This window comes from Caenorhabditis remanei, chromosome II, assembly GCF_010183535.1.
Source record: "Caenorhabditis remanei strain PX506 chromosome II, whole genome shotgun sequence".
Taxonomy (NCBI): Eukaryota; Metazoa; Nematoda; class Chromadorea; order Rhabditida; family Rhabditidae; genus Caenorhabditis; species Caenorhabditis remanei.
Window position 1 is genome coordinate 13,595,759 of NC_071329.1, and position 14,102 is coordinate 13,609,860.

The 14,102-nt window shown below is 38.2% G+C and overlaps 6 protein-coding genes across 6 annotated transcripts; 1 reads left to right on the plus strand and 5 right to left on the minus strand.

Annotated features, from left to right (window-relative positions):
• Positions 1–3,302: 3,302 nt before the first annotated feature.
• GCK72_006688 (uncharacterized protein) lies at positions 3,303–4,095 on the plus strand (the record flags this gene model as incomplete). The annotated part of the gene is made up of 2 exons (XM_053725743.1): positions 3,303–3,382; positions 3,426–4,095. 2 exons carry the CDS (start codon positions 3,303–3,305, stop codon positions 4,093–4,095), a joined length of 750 nt encoding a protein of 249 aa, XP_053589937.1.
• A 773-nt stretch (positions 4,096–4,868) lies between these two features.
• Positions 4,869–6,659, minus strand: GCK72_006689 (uncharacterized protein; the record flags this gene model as incomplete). The annotated part of the gene is made up of 4 exons (XM_053725744.1): positions 4,869–5,058; positions 5,106–5,239; positions 5,300–5,585; positions 6,388–6,659. 4 exons carry the CDS (start codon positions 6,657–6,659, stop codon positions 4,869–4,871), a joined length of 882 nt encoding a protein of 293 aa, XP_053589938.1.
• Positions 6,660–7,800: 1,141 nt separating this feature from the next.
• On the minus strand, positions 7,801–9,049 carry GCK72_006690 (uncharacterized protein; the record flags this gene model as incomplete). The annotated part of the gene is made up of 4 exons (XM_003109805.2): positions 7,801–7,996; positions 8,041–8,174; positions 8,221–8,500; positions 8,574–9,049. 4 exons carry the CDS (start codon positions 9,047–9,049, stop codon positions 7,801–7,803), a joined length of 1,086 nt encoding a protein of 361 aa, XP_003109853.2.
• A 423-nt stretch (positions 9,050–9,472) lies between these two features.
• On the minus strand, positions 9,473–11,481 carry GCK72_006691 (uncharacterized protein; the record flags this gene model as incomplete). The annotated part of the gene is made up of 4 exons (XM_053725745.1): positions 9,473–9,662; positions 9,711–9,844; positions 9,902–10,187; positions 11,189–11,481. The coding sequence occupies 4 exons, from the start codon at positions 11,479–11,481 to the stop codon at positions 9,473–9,475; spliced, it is 903 nt and encodes a 300-aa protein (XP_053589939.1).
• Positions 11,482–12,235: 754 nt separating this feature from the next.
• On the minus strand, positions 12,236–13,182 carry GCK72_006692 (uncharacterized protein; the record flags this gene model as incomplete). Its single annotated transcript, XM_003109920.2, has 3 exons — positions 12,236–12,523; positions 12,905–12,961; positions 13,117–13,182. The coding sequence occupies 3 exons, from the start codon at positions 13,180–13,182 to the stop codon at positions 12,236–12,238; spliced, it is 411 nt and encodes a 136-aa protein (XP_003109968.2).
• A 226-nt stretch (positions 13,183–13,408) lies between these two features.
• Positions 13,409–14,044, minus strand: GCK72_006693 (uncharacterized protein; the record flags this gene model as incomplete). Its single annotated transcript, XM_053725746.1, has 4 exons — positions 13,409–13,527; positions 13,574–13,668; positions 13,767–13,912; positions 13,967–14,044. The coding sequence occupies 4 exons, from the start codon at positions 14,042–14,044 to the stop codon at positions 13,409–13,411; spliced, it is 438 nt and encodes a 145-aa protein (XP_053589940.1).
• Positions 14,045–14,102: the final 58 nt, after the last annotated feature.

Consider the following 14,102-nt stretch of genomic DNA (forward strand, 5'->3'; position numbering starts at 1 on the left):
TCCCCCTTCATCCTCTTTCCCACCGATCCGCGAGCTGTCTCCTCTATCCTTCTCATTACCGCCCTCTCTCTCCTTATACCCTCCTACAGGTCCTCTTCTCCACCCGTAATCTCGTCGCTTCTCGTTCTCCTGTTGCAGCACTATATCCTTCAGGTGTTCATACTGATCTTCCAACGGCAGCTCCAGTCGTTTCATGACTAGCATCTTGTGGAGTGTGTCGTCTCTTCTCGCCGCCATCATCAGTTTTGTTGTTCGCAGCTGTGAAAGCGTAACCGCTCCCGCTTCTGCAAACGCCTTCTTCGACCACTTCTCCACTTCAACCAGATATTCCCACATTTTCTGATTCGGGTGCTTTCTCAACCCCTCGAACTCGTTCAGCGCCTCTGCTTTACTATCTCCTTGTCTCTTCCGCAATTTCATCTCAAATTCCTCGAACAGCGACCTAATCGGCCTCTCGTACCGATTCGGCAGTGCTTTAAACAAGCTCTTCGCTGCACCTCCCAGGAATTTCTCTTCGAGAATCGCCACCAATTCGTCATCGGTATCCGTGACCTGATTATATTTGAGGAGGAACGCTCTCTTAAACTCTTTGAAGTCTCCCTTCCCGTCAAACATCTTTGGTTCCGGCAACGCCGACGCCTTCATCATTCTACTCATGCATTGCACCATTCCCTGCACCTCGCTTTCCATCGCTTGGCTACCCGCTTTCACACTTCTTCTCTCCCAACCGTTTTCTTTCAGCCCCGCGCTTCCTCTTCCTTCGCTAGACCATTGTTTCACTTTATCCTCCCAATCTTCCCCGTTTTCCACCGGCGGCAGCTTACCTTTCTGGTTTTCCAGACTCCAGTACCTTGCGGTGCTGCTGCTCGAACTTGTTCTTGAGCGCTTGCCGGCATTCCTCCAACGCTCCTGAAGATTTACGTTTCCCTCGCTTAATTTCTCCAATGTCTTACCTTGCACAAATTGCAAGTTCGACTTCATTGACTCCGCAGCTCTCTTCTCCTCCTTAGCCAACTTCTCCATTCTCTTCGCCTTCTGCATGACTTGTTCCTTCTCCATTTCGAGTTCTTGAATTCGACGTGCCATTCCTTCCCTCTCTTCGTTCCATGCCACCTGCAACAAACGGTTTTCATTTTTTATGCCTTCTATCTCTTCCAGCCATTTTTCTTCCCCCAATTTGCCCACGTTTCCTTCACCACCGCCCTCCGTGTTTTCGCACTTGTTCTTCAACTCCCCCAAAGATTCCAAGCCACTTTCGCGCATAATACGCATCACTGCTCTTGGCCATTTATCTTCGTCCAACTCCTTGAACCTCTCCGTCAACTCCTTGCGAAACTTCCTCCACGGCCCCTGCACGACGTCAATTTGTCTTGAACTGACCACCGTCATGGTTTTCAACATCTGCTGCACTTCTTCTTCCACCTGACCGACGGTGGCGAGGAAATTCGCGAACCCCACAGTTCTTTTTCTTCTCTCCGCCAAACTCATTTGCACGGCTCCCATGCTCACCTTATCGTCTCCACTCGCCATACTTCTCTCCAAATCGTCGTCCATTCCGTCGCCCATTTTGTCGTCTGTAAACAAAGTCTTTATTCAACACTTGTTTACTAATCGTCGATCATCCAATCGACGAAATTGTTTTAATTCTTCCGATACTTCCTCCAAGTTTCTCCGTTTGCAACGCCAGAAACAGTCGACAACCAGTAAATTGCTTTTTCGTCTATTCAAACGAAAATCAATCAACCGGTAGAATTTTCAGCCCTCTTCTGTCTATTCAGACCAGAAGAGTCCACAAACTTTGCGAAAAACAAGGAAAAAACAACGAAAAAATCAATAAACACGGTTCGGCCCCCAAGTAGCCCTCGTACGAATACGGGGTGGTCGGGTTTCTTATGAAATACGACAACAAAACACGCTTTCTTACAATAAAATACTCTTTATTGCAAGAATTAATAATGACACGACAATTGTACACGATAAAATCAATCAAAACAGCGATAAAACGCGGAAAACTAACTGAAGCTAGCCAAACGGGCTCAAGAATAATTTATAATCCACGTGGACTACACGCCCACGTAAATCGGCGCGCTGAGGTTACGGTGGACGAGCGGAACATGAGCGGAGTGTCGTTGCGTATATGATGTGATGTCTCGAAGAATAAGGGGTTATGGGGGTACCTTGCCACTGGCAACTATTGAATCAAAAACCATACCATTAGAATACTTTTATTCTCATGGAATATCTTTACTGTTAAAATAATAGAACATGCTCTAATGACAACATATCCCGTAAATATATAGAGAATAATCTGGAAGACTGCAAAAATCAGATAAACTGATGACTTGTGGACTTTATCATTCAAGGAGTAAACTGGTATCCATAGAGTTTCAGAGGAGTTTTGAAAGGAAACGATCATCTGAAAACTTCTGAGAATATAAGTGAAAAATGTTGTGATTTGAGAATTCGTGAGGAGAAACTACAATAAAACATCTGCGGTTAGAGTTGAAATTGAAAAAAGTTTTGGGTGGGCGGAAACGGAAAGAATAAAGGAAAGTGAAAGAGATCCACTAGTTCAGCTTTAAAAAAGAGACAGACACTGATTTTGATTCCTTTCAATGTGAAGACTTGATCTTTTTCAGTCTCTTTGAACTTTGTACTCATGTCTGATCATAGAAACAGCAGCTCCCAGGAGCTTCTGTTCGTAGCGGTCAATTTTATTATTTTATAATCTTTTTTTTCTTCCTTGTTTTTATTGAATCTAGTTTAGAGGAAAGTGGTCTGAACCGGATCTATCTGTTGACATGTTCTAATACGCTCTCCTTCTGGAACTTCCGATAGATTTGGGGTGAATCTACGTCGAGTGACCGAACTTTAACTGAATTAGTGAGCGACTGGAATTCGACAAGACGAATCATTCTTATATCATTCTCTTTCTTATATATAACACGCATGTGGCGTTTGTCCGAATCTCTGTCACAATGTCGGCATTTTATTTTCATTTCCAAAAATAAAAATTTTCATCAAAAAGTTTTCACGTGAACCCGAGTGGCGTAGCCGCGAGAAAAGGAGCCGAAGGCGCGTCAGCCTAAGCTGGTAAAGAATAAATATGAGTAAAACTTGCCTGGCTATTAAAATAATTCAAAGTGTGAAATAAAAAAATATTTTGTGTTTCAATTCCCACCGAATCCGGTGGAGTGCGAATGCTCGAACGTACTCATCCTCTGGGAAGTGGCCTTCACCCAAATCTTTCTGTTTTCTTGCACATTGCATCAAGAATCAATTCATTTCACAATACCTTCGAAATGTCTGTAACCTTGCCACTTCTCCGTGTTCCTTACGTTGTGTTAACCCAAGTTATTCGTTCAATGGATCCGACAATTCTGTAAGTTACCTTCCTATTTTTTCTTTAATATTTCATTTTTCAGTGTATCTCTCTCCCTTTGCTCCAATCGGACGTTTCTTCTGATTAAGACGCTTCAGAGTAAACTCACTAATGCAAATCTATGTATGGATATTTGGCCCGTTTTCAATTGTTACATTACCAACAATAAATCACGCTACAATTTGTTCCAAGTTCAAGACGTCGACGACATCTACTACCAGTGCGGTGGAGGAGAAACTGTGTCAACAATCTACAGCAATAATAAGTTCTTTACGTTTTGGAAGGACCCTTGCGACGGATTCAGAAGAGTGATGAGTTATGTATGCGATTTATTCAGATTGGAAGTTCATACTGTACGATTTTCGAAAGATGCCTTTTGGACCGTCTTGTGGGTTCAAGAACGACAGAAAACGCTAGCCTTCGCGTGGCAGCAAAATTTGCAGGTATTGGAAGCTGATGTGTACCAAAACACTCTTGAACTATGCACAGCCGGGACATTTTTCATCGATATGGCTGTAGTAACTGCCACATTAACTCAGGGATTTCGTATACCGAAAAGAGACACACTTCGTATTGGAGAAGGATCTTGGGTAACAATTGATCATTTGTTGACAATGGATTGTGTTCAGTTGAAAGTTGAAGCATCTCTACTGAAAAAAAGGATATTCGTCAGTTCATCAACCACTGGTCAGCCGGTGGAAGTCCTCGATTAAAATGGATAAGCATTCGCATGACGGAATTCGATTTATCTAGTTTGGAAGACCGATTTCCTGGCAAAATGGTACAAGCAGGGGAGAAAAGATTGTATATTGAGTAAGACGAATTCGGGTTCAAATTTCGTTTAACACACTTTTTCTAGTTTCAGTGAGGAAGAAACAACACATTCATTTCGCGCATACTTGTCACGGGCCGGGCCGGGCCGATTTCCAAATTTTCACCGGTGAAGCGACTTTTTTTTCGAAAAACATGTTTTTTCAGCAGTTATTTTTGAAAAAGTGGTTTTTGGGGCATTTTCTGCAAAAATGCGACTGAATTGATGATTTTTATTAGTTCTACAGTGAATTTAGTGATAAAAAAGCACATGAAAATTATTTTTAGGGTGCAAAAATTAAAAAAAAAAAATTTCCACTCGGGCCGACCGGGTATCGTGAACAACATCTGCGGTTAGGGTTGAAATTGAAAAAAGTTTTGGGCGGCCGGAATCGGAAAGAATAAAGGAAAGTGAGAGAGATCCACTAGTTCAGCTTTAAAAAAGAGACAGACACTGATTTTGATTCCTTTCAATGTCAAGACTAGATCTTTTTCAGTCTCTTTGAACTTTGCATTCATGTCTGATCATAGAAACAGCAGCTCCCAGGAGCTTCTGTTCGTAGCGGTCAATTTTATTATTTTATAATCATTTGTTCTTCCTTTTTATTATATAAGACTCATAAGCCGTGTCTGAACCGGATAAACAATTCACAAAAACGAAAAGTGTCCATTATCATCAAACCCATGCATTTTTCAACTGTATAAAATAGACTTCTCCTTCTGGAACTTCCGATAGATTTGGTGTGAATCTGGGTCGAGTGACCGAACGTTTTCTGAATCGACGAAGACACGGAATCCCTTTCAGAAATGCTTCTTTCCATGAAGATGAGCAAAAGATCCATGTAAAGGATACAACTAGAGCAGCTCTGTAATCAAAGTTGAGATTTCCAAGATTAGAGAATTTGAGTCTTACGATAGTATCACGTTATCCAGAACGTATACAAATAGTATATCGTATCCTTGAACAGCTCCAAAAACTAGAAACGCCAAAATTATCAAAGAGATGGATAAATAGATAACGACTGCAATAACTAGTCTTCTGGCGAGCTGAAAGTAATCCAATTGGATTTTAACGTTAAAAATTTTAACAGCAAGTTAAAAACAAACCAAAAGGTATCGAATATTCTCCCCAACTTGAAATTTCCTTGCTAAGGAATATCTACTGTGATCCTCAATTCGTTCCGCATCCATTCGATTTCTCCAAATTACATTTATTTTCCAACTGATTAGATATCCAAAAAACACAATAGAAGCGTTCAAGACACATTGTGCGTAAGCGACCAAGAATGGAATTTGATTGTTGATAACGAAGTAAGCATAGGGAATTGTGATTATATTGGTGACTAGGATCAAGAGAATTGGGATATGACGTCTTCGGATATTTTCATAATCTCTGAAACAGACGGTGTTGATTGAATTGGAGAAGGTTATTGGAATGGAGAGGTGAAGGGCAAAGACTAGTTTTTTTTCTAAACTTATTGGAAATCTAAAGTCTGGGTGCAAAGAATACAAGTTAAACAAATATCTATTTTGTATAATTTAAAATCATTATCGCTTTTACCAGCTGCTTTTTTTTCCTGGTACCGATTAAACTGAAATGATCAGACAACATTCTATGGATATAATTGAAAAAAAATTACAAGCGAACAGAACCCCTCAAAAGATTATCAACTTTGGCTGTTTTCAGTGGAAAATTATCAACTTTGACAGTGTATTTCGTTGTGACCTGATTATCAGACAAAATTTTATTGCGTATTGGTTAGACAGAGCAAAAATAGCACATAATTTCTGTAGTTGGCTATCTTTTTGTAGAGACACTACCATGAAAGTCACAGGTTGTCAAAGTGAAAAGCTTCAAAGTTTCGCTAATAGAAATTAGTCGGTTTCAAGGTGAAATTACTTTGATTACCTGTAACTTTCTTGGTAGTGTTCCTATAAAAAAAATGGTAAACTACAAAAATTATGTGCTATTTTTTCTCTGTCCAACCCATACCAAAAAAAATTTGTCGGATAATCAGGTGAAACCAAAATATACTGTCAAACTGGTAATTTTTCACTGAAAAAATCCAAAATGTAAACATTTTGAGCGGTACTGTAGTTTGATTTCATTTCAAAAATTTTAAAGAAGACTCCTCACAGCATTGCGATCTAATAGTTTGGAAGCAGGATCTCAGGCTGTAAAACTGAAAACTCACTGAATATAGTAAGTAGCACACAGTCTCTCAACTCCAACAATAATCGGGGCAAACATTGCAGAATAAATATAATGCCAAAGGAAGCAACTTGAAATATACAGTGCCCAGATCTCATTCTTATCTTTTACTATCAACATTTCTGATCTTTCTCTCGTCCACCAGCAAAAATAAGCTCTTGATGGGTCTCCAACTTGGATCAATCCTGTTTGATAGGGCATTATTGCCAGTTTGGCTAGAATTGCTTCGAACCATTGACATAAAAACCAAGCCATCAGTAGGTTGATGTTCTCGTGGAAAATTTTGATTCGTAGGAATATTGAGCAAGTTTTGACGATTACATAACCAGTAAAACAGTAGATAAACATTTGAAATATAGCAGGGAAAAAATAAAAAGAGGATTCATGGACCCGATCATTTATAGAATATACAGGAAGCCAAAGTAGGTTAGATGAGTTTTGAAATGAGACAATCATAGGGATTTAATGTCAGCAGAGAACAAAATATTGGAATAAGGGAAACAAAACATACATGAAAGCAGGTGCAGAAAGAGGCGAATTCTGAAAACAGCTGGGTGTTAGGAAGAGAGTTAAAGTGGGTGGGGTGGTGAGAAGACGAAGAAGGAGACGAACTTCTTGAACCTTTTTGGAGTTGTCACTAGTAGTTATACAGTAGGAAAAGTTGTGCACTTTAGTTGTGTACGCAATTCAAATATTATAGCCATTATACATGTTACTTGGAATCCTATCATGAAAACTCATTTAGAACTCCCACGAGATTACGTTTTGAACTATTCACATACTTATATCCAAACTATGTTTTACAGTATCGCTCAAAAGGTTATCAGCTTTTGCTTTGTATGAGTTAGACAGAGCAAAAAAAGCACATCACTTTTGTAGTTGACCATTTTTAGGTATGGATACTATCTGGAAAGTTACGGGTTGTCAAAGTGAAAAGCTCTAAAACTTCGCTAATATGCACTGAAATTAGTCGGTTTCAGGGATAAAATACTTTGATGGCCTGTAAACTTGATGGTAGTGTCTCTACAAAAAAAAATATCAACTACAAAAACGATGTGCTATTTTTGCTCTGTCCAATTCATACAGAATGAAATTTGTTGGGCAATCAGATGACACCGAAATACACTGTCAAAGTTGATCATTTTTCACTGAAAACAGCCGAAATTGATAACCTTTTGAGGGGTACTGTAGTTGCCATTTTCATACAAAGATTCTGAAAAAAAACATGACAAGCCGTATCACGTAGAGAAAGTAAATCATCCACTAGACAGGCAATTTGATATAAAGAGCACTTTTTTATTTAATCAGCAATCAAAAATTAATTGAATTTATTCAAAGTTTGTGATAATTTGTAACTACAAAATATAGGACAGGTGTGTGCAATTGTGACAAATACTCAACTATTCCAAGAATTTTTTAATTGCTCAAAATAAACTTCCGACTCGGAAACAATCGATTGTTTCTGACGGAAGTCATAATTGTCGACTCTGGATCCACCTCTGCAACTCCCAAAAATCGGAAGTTTTCTCAGAAATTCCTCTTTGAATGCTCGAGACGAACAGAGCAAAGAGATGCTCACCACTGGAGCAGGTCTGGAAACAAATACGTTGGTTTAGAACGGTTCGAGCTTATTTACAAAACTATAAAATTCTCCAGAATATGCACGAAAACTGTTTTGTATTCTTCGAAAACTCCCATCATCAAACACGTGAACACTGACAGCGTTAGGAAAATATAGATCATTATTACGATAACCGACTTTCTTGCTATCTGAAATTTTGGTATGTTTTTCCAAAAGCTTGAAATTAAAGCTCACAGTCAAACTACGAATATTTTCCTCCACTTGAAACTTCCTGGCTAGAGAATACTTCCGATGGTCGGCACATTTGAACAATTGGTTTCGAAATATAATGTTGATACGAAGTATTACAAGATACCCGACAAGAAGTAGGATTATACAGAGAGCCCAGTGACTGTAGATTACAAAGAATGGGATTTTGTTATGAATCACAAAATAAACGTAAGGGATAGTGGCAATATTGACGAATAGGATCAGGAATAGTGGGATATGACGGCGGGGGACACATTCGTAGTCTCTGAAAATTGATCAAGTTTCAGTGCTTTTTCGAACATGATTCTGATTTTTCAAGAAAGACAAAGATCACTCACTGAATATAATAAGTAGCAAGAGCTCTCTCACATCCAATCGCCATAATTCCAAAAAACATCGAAAACATATAATGACGAAAGACGTAACTGGCAACATATAAAGGAAGTATTTCTTGGGTATTCCTTATGAATATCATATCTTGTTTATCTACACTCCACCATGAAAAATACGATTTCTCTGTGTCATTTCCGATGACAATCAGACCGATCTGATATGGAAGGATCACTGCTTTAGCGAGGATCCCTTCAAACCATTGAAGCAGAAAGAAGGCCATTAGGAAGTTTTTGTTCTCGTGGAAAACTCGAATCCTGAGAAATATGGAGCACGTTCTGACAATGATATAGGCGGTACAGATGTAAATGATCAACTGGACAACTGCGAAAAAGATATAAATCGGGGATTCGTAGACCTTATCATTCAACGAGAAGAATGGAAGCCAGAGGGTTTCAGACGAGTTTTGAAAGGCAATAATCATTGGATAAGCGACTGAAAATGAAATTCTGAAGTTGATGAAGGCGAAGAGGTTGATCGAATAGTTTCACCTGTCAATAAGAGAGAGGGAGAGTAAAAGAAATTATAAAAAATATTATAAAAAGGTGTTTCTGTCATTAGAAGAGAAAAAACAGAAACGGTGGTGTTACTGGTTGAAGAGAAAAACAAAAATGATTACGGAAGTTTTAATGATGAGGCAGTAAACTGATCAACCTGAGTAAACACTGATGTTGTTTCAGAGCATCATTTTCAGACATACTCACGAGCCACCTGTCATCCTTTGACTTTCGAAAATAAGTAGATGCTCTGCCACTGAAAGCTGACTGAATGATTACTACTTGATTACAAGTTCTCTGAATGTTAAAGGAAAACATGGAATCTTCTCTAAATCTTTATTACAGTAATCTCAAGTCCAGGCATTCCTCAATTGCTCAAAATACACTTCCGTTTCTTTAACAGCCGATGGTTTTGTATTCTGAGCGATGTGAGCAACTCTTGGATCTCTTAGTCTTCTTAATCCCGGACAACCAACAAGGAATCTCTCTTTCCAAGCTGGGGAACAAAACAGTAATGTGATACTCATTACGAGGGCGGGTCTGAAAAAGTTTGATGATTTTTTTTTCTATGGTGAGAAATGAACTTACAACAAAATAGAGTTATCCAAAGCATAAACGAAGAATGTGTCATATCCGTGTGTCAGTTCGAAAACTTGAAAAACGAGAAGGAAGAAAACGCCAGAGATAAATATTACAGCAGATATTACAAGCTTCCTGGCTAGCTGGAATTATTCAGATAGATTGAAAACTCAGAATTGAAAAAATGAGAAATAACTAACCGTTAAACTCCGGATGTTTTCTTCAATTTGAAATTTTCTTGCCAACGAATAAGTCTCATTATGTGAATATTTCAGACTACTTATCCGATTTCTCCAAATTAAATTGATACGCCAAAGGACGAAATACCCAAAGAATACGATAGATCCATTCAAGAGACATTGGAAACAAGTGAGCACGAGTGATATTCGATTATTGGTAGTTTGATATGCATAGGGAATTGAAATGCAATTAGTGATTAGGATAAGGAGAACTGGAATATGACGTCGATGGACATGCTCGTAGTCTCTGAAATAGTGGGTTGATTGGAATGGATTAGGGCGCGGAGGTAGGTGTTTGGTTTGTTTGTGGGTGCAGGTGTCTGGTTGTGCAAGGTATATTCAGGTGGGAGTTTGGAGGAGACATCTGGACATGCGGAAGGACATATTAGCACGGCACGCTTCTTACAACCGCGCTCTACCGAAACCGAAGAACATTGTGTGCGAAATTGAGAGACTCAGAGAAAAAGAGACATTTTTCAACGATATTTCGGTGGAGCGCAGTTGTAAGAACTGTGTCAGCTTCTGACACTTTCAGTTGTGAATCCATAACATGTGCGGCATGAAATGGATCCAAATAGTTTGTTTGTGAATATGCACGAAAAAACACAGAAATCTGGACAGACAGGTAGATAGAAATATATACTATTGAATCAATCTTTTAAAGATTTCTGTTTTCTAAATGTTTTTAAAACGAACATCCATATCAAATGTACAGTAACTAGGCAATAATCCCATCTTACAAGGGAACTACTTTTAGAAAATGTTTGAGAATTCGCTGAAAATCGACACATATATAGTTTCGACCATTCTGAATAGGATGGTAACGAAACGAACTCGTTTTTTGAGCTCCGGAGCAGGAATGGACAAACGATTTTCTTACCATCGTAATCAGAATGGTCGAAACTAACAATGCGTCAATTTTCAGCAAATTCTCAAACATGTTTTAAAAGTAGTTCCCTTGTTAGACATCCGACCACGTATTCGGTTTCAGAATCATTTTTTAATATCACGACCCCTATATTTCTATATTTTCCTAATCTCCGCCTGCACTAACTTTATGAATTAATCATTAAACAATTTAGTTTTGTAAACTTTTATTACATCTCCTACTAGTTCCACCTGCAAACTACTACACGTACGCATTTTAAGCCTACACTGGAACTTGAATTTGTGAATTTGACAGACGAAAGACCATAACAGAGATCATGCATTGTTTTGAAGAGAAAAAGCAAGAAAAAGAAAACTAACTGAATATAATATGTGGCACAAACTCGCTCAATCCCGATGGCAAGTATTGCAAAAAGAATAGAATACATGTAATGCCAAAGGAAATAACTTGAAATATACAAAGGAATGATCGTGATTCCAATATCTTCTCTGATCACAATCATCTCTTCTCTATCTTCTGCCCACCAGTCATAATAGGTTTTATCCGGGTCAACTCCAATTGAAATCAATCCGATTTGATAGGGAATTATGACAAGTTTCGCAATAATAGCTTCAAACCATTGACATAAAAACCAAGCCATCAGTATGTTCATATTCTGATGGAACACTTTTATGGAGAGGAATATCCAACAAGTTCTGACAATCACATAGCCAGTGAAACAATATATGAAAATTTGAAAGACTGCGAAAATATAAAAGAAATAAAATTTATAGACTTTGTCATTAAGTGAGTAGGCAGGAATCCAAAAAGAAGCTCCGGAAGAATTGAATATTGCAGCCACCATTATTCAAAACATAACACTAAATGACGAAAAACTTCTTTTTTTAAGATAAAAAATAGATTTAGGTAGTAAGCTGACTGAAGTAGGAAACACCTGCTAGCGAGGTGTAAAATGTTTTTTGAGCCAACTAGAGAGAAAATATCTCTGAGAAATAAATGGACGTCTCACTACCAGTTCTTTATATGGGTATTCATGTGAAGCAACACTGCCTGCTGCCAGTTGACTCAGAATGTTCGCTTCTGCTTCATCAAAAACATAAGAAAAATCAGAAGAGGAAGATGCTTCCTGTTCCGTCACGCCCGTCTGCACGCTCTGACCTTCCGATAACTCTCTATGGGTTGTTTTTTTCACTAAACTATTTTTTAATGTTTTCCAGGGTACCAAGGTTGATATTTTCGAGTTGTCTCGTGATTTGATTTCTGATTAGTTTCTTTCCTAAGTGACCACAAGGAAACCAAATTATTTCGATGTACAGATGAAAATTCTTTTCGGTTACACTCTGGAAAAATTTTTTTTAAACAGGCAAGCTAAACAAAAACTATTAGAAAAATTACAAAAAAAAAGATTATCGTTGTAAATTTAAATTCCTAAATTCATCAATTTGTTTTAATGTGATTTGCGGAAGCATGTGTAAGTCTTCTGGAGTCTTCAACACTTTCTCTGCTTCCTCTCTAACTAATTGCCGGTTATCTCCATGTGCCACGTCGTATCGATATCCGCATCCCATAATGAGTGGAACGATGGGAATGATCAAATCTTTTCGTTTGTAGATTGATCCAGCGGCAAGAAGAACGGTGGTCGTCGTGGCCGCTGCGAGCACTTCCCATTGTAATTGATCGCGACGGACGAGGAGCTGGAAATTGAACCGAAATATATATTTTTGGACGAAAAACGATTAAATTAGTTGAAATCTTGCTGAACCAGGCCAGACAATACCAGACGATATTTTTATTATTTGTCTGGCGTGCCTTCGACGCGTTTCAGTAATGAAAGAAGAAAAAAAAAGAATCTGGCGGGTCTCTGACGCTTTTTTTTTCGCTGAAATATAACGAAAATCGAACTTTTCAGTATAAAAAGTTTTTTAAATCAAAAATCAATCGTTTTCTTCAAATTTCGTCCAATTTTTCTTCAGTCAACAACAGTCCTTGAAAAGGTAAAAAAAGAAATTATTGGAAGCTATTTCTGCGTAACAATCATTTTCATCACATTAGTTTCTCTTCGAATGGTTACTTACATCCACTGCTCGTTCTTGTGCCCACTTCAGATTGTCGGCAATCAACTGATTTTCGAACTGAAAAATGAACAAATGAGATGGAAAAATGAGCTTTATTCATGCTTCACTGAATCGAAAATTTCAAAAATGCGAACAAAAAGTTTGTCTGAAGAGTTTCGTGATCCCTTTTCAATGCAGTGAAGCGATTTTAAATCTAGAAATCGAATGATCACCTGTGCATCGTAAAACTTCCGGAGACGCTCCTCCGGTTGTTCCGTTTTTGCTTGCTGTTGTCCCATTATTTTATCTAAAATATATTGAATATTGATTTAATCTAGAAGGAACGATAAAAGATTTGTGATTCGAGAGCGCGAAACACGATGAATAGGGTAGCTAAATCACAGAAAATCACAAAAAAAACCCGTTCATAGACGTTTGAATAAACTTGTAAAGAACATGAAAGAAAGAATGAAATAACAAATAAAAACTACAACCTAAATATTCGAAAGCTACGAAACCAATTATTCAGTAATTCGTTGCTTCTTCCTCCTTTAATTGTTTGCTTCGATATCGGACATCAGCCAATGTTGGAGGCAAGGGAACAAGTGAATCGACGGATTCTTCGAGAAGTTGGGCGGAAGACTCTGAAAAGAAACGTTGAATTTCGAATTAAGTATGAAAGAAACTCGCCAGAAATCTTTTTCAACTGATCTCCATAACAAAAATGTGCTTTGTAGCCAATGAATGACGCCATCGGGAAGATTGGGATGACATGGAGTAGATTTCTGGAAATGAAGTTGATTTACAGATTTCTAAGTCAGTTAAGAGGCTTATTTGATTGAAAAATGCTATTTAATTTTCCATTTTCAGAAGAAAAACAAACTTATGATGGAAGGAGGAGAGGGCAGATAGCACGACGACTAATCCACCTCCACAAGCGATCCAATTGAACTTTTCTCGTTCTTCTGCAAGTTTGAATGCAATCCGACGACGTTCTTGTAGTTGTGCCAATGCAATTTCTCTTTCTAACTGAAAAAATATAACGTTTTGATGATGAAAACCGCAAAAAACTGTTTAACTCACTCTTGTTCTTTCCAGCTCTTGTAGAATCGTGGAAATTTGCGCAGAAGAGCCGCTTGATGAGGAGAAGACTCCGCCCATAATTTTCTGAGTCTAAAAATGATAAATTTGATAGAAACACGCAGGAACTTTAATGAGA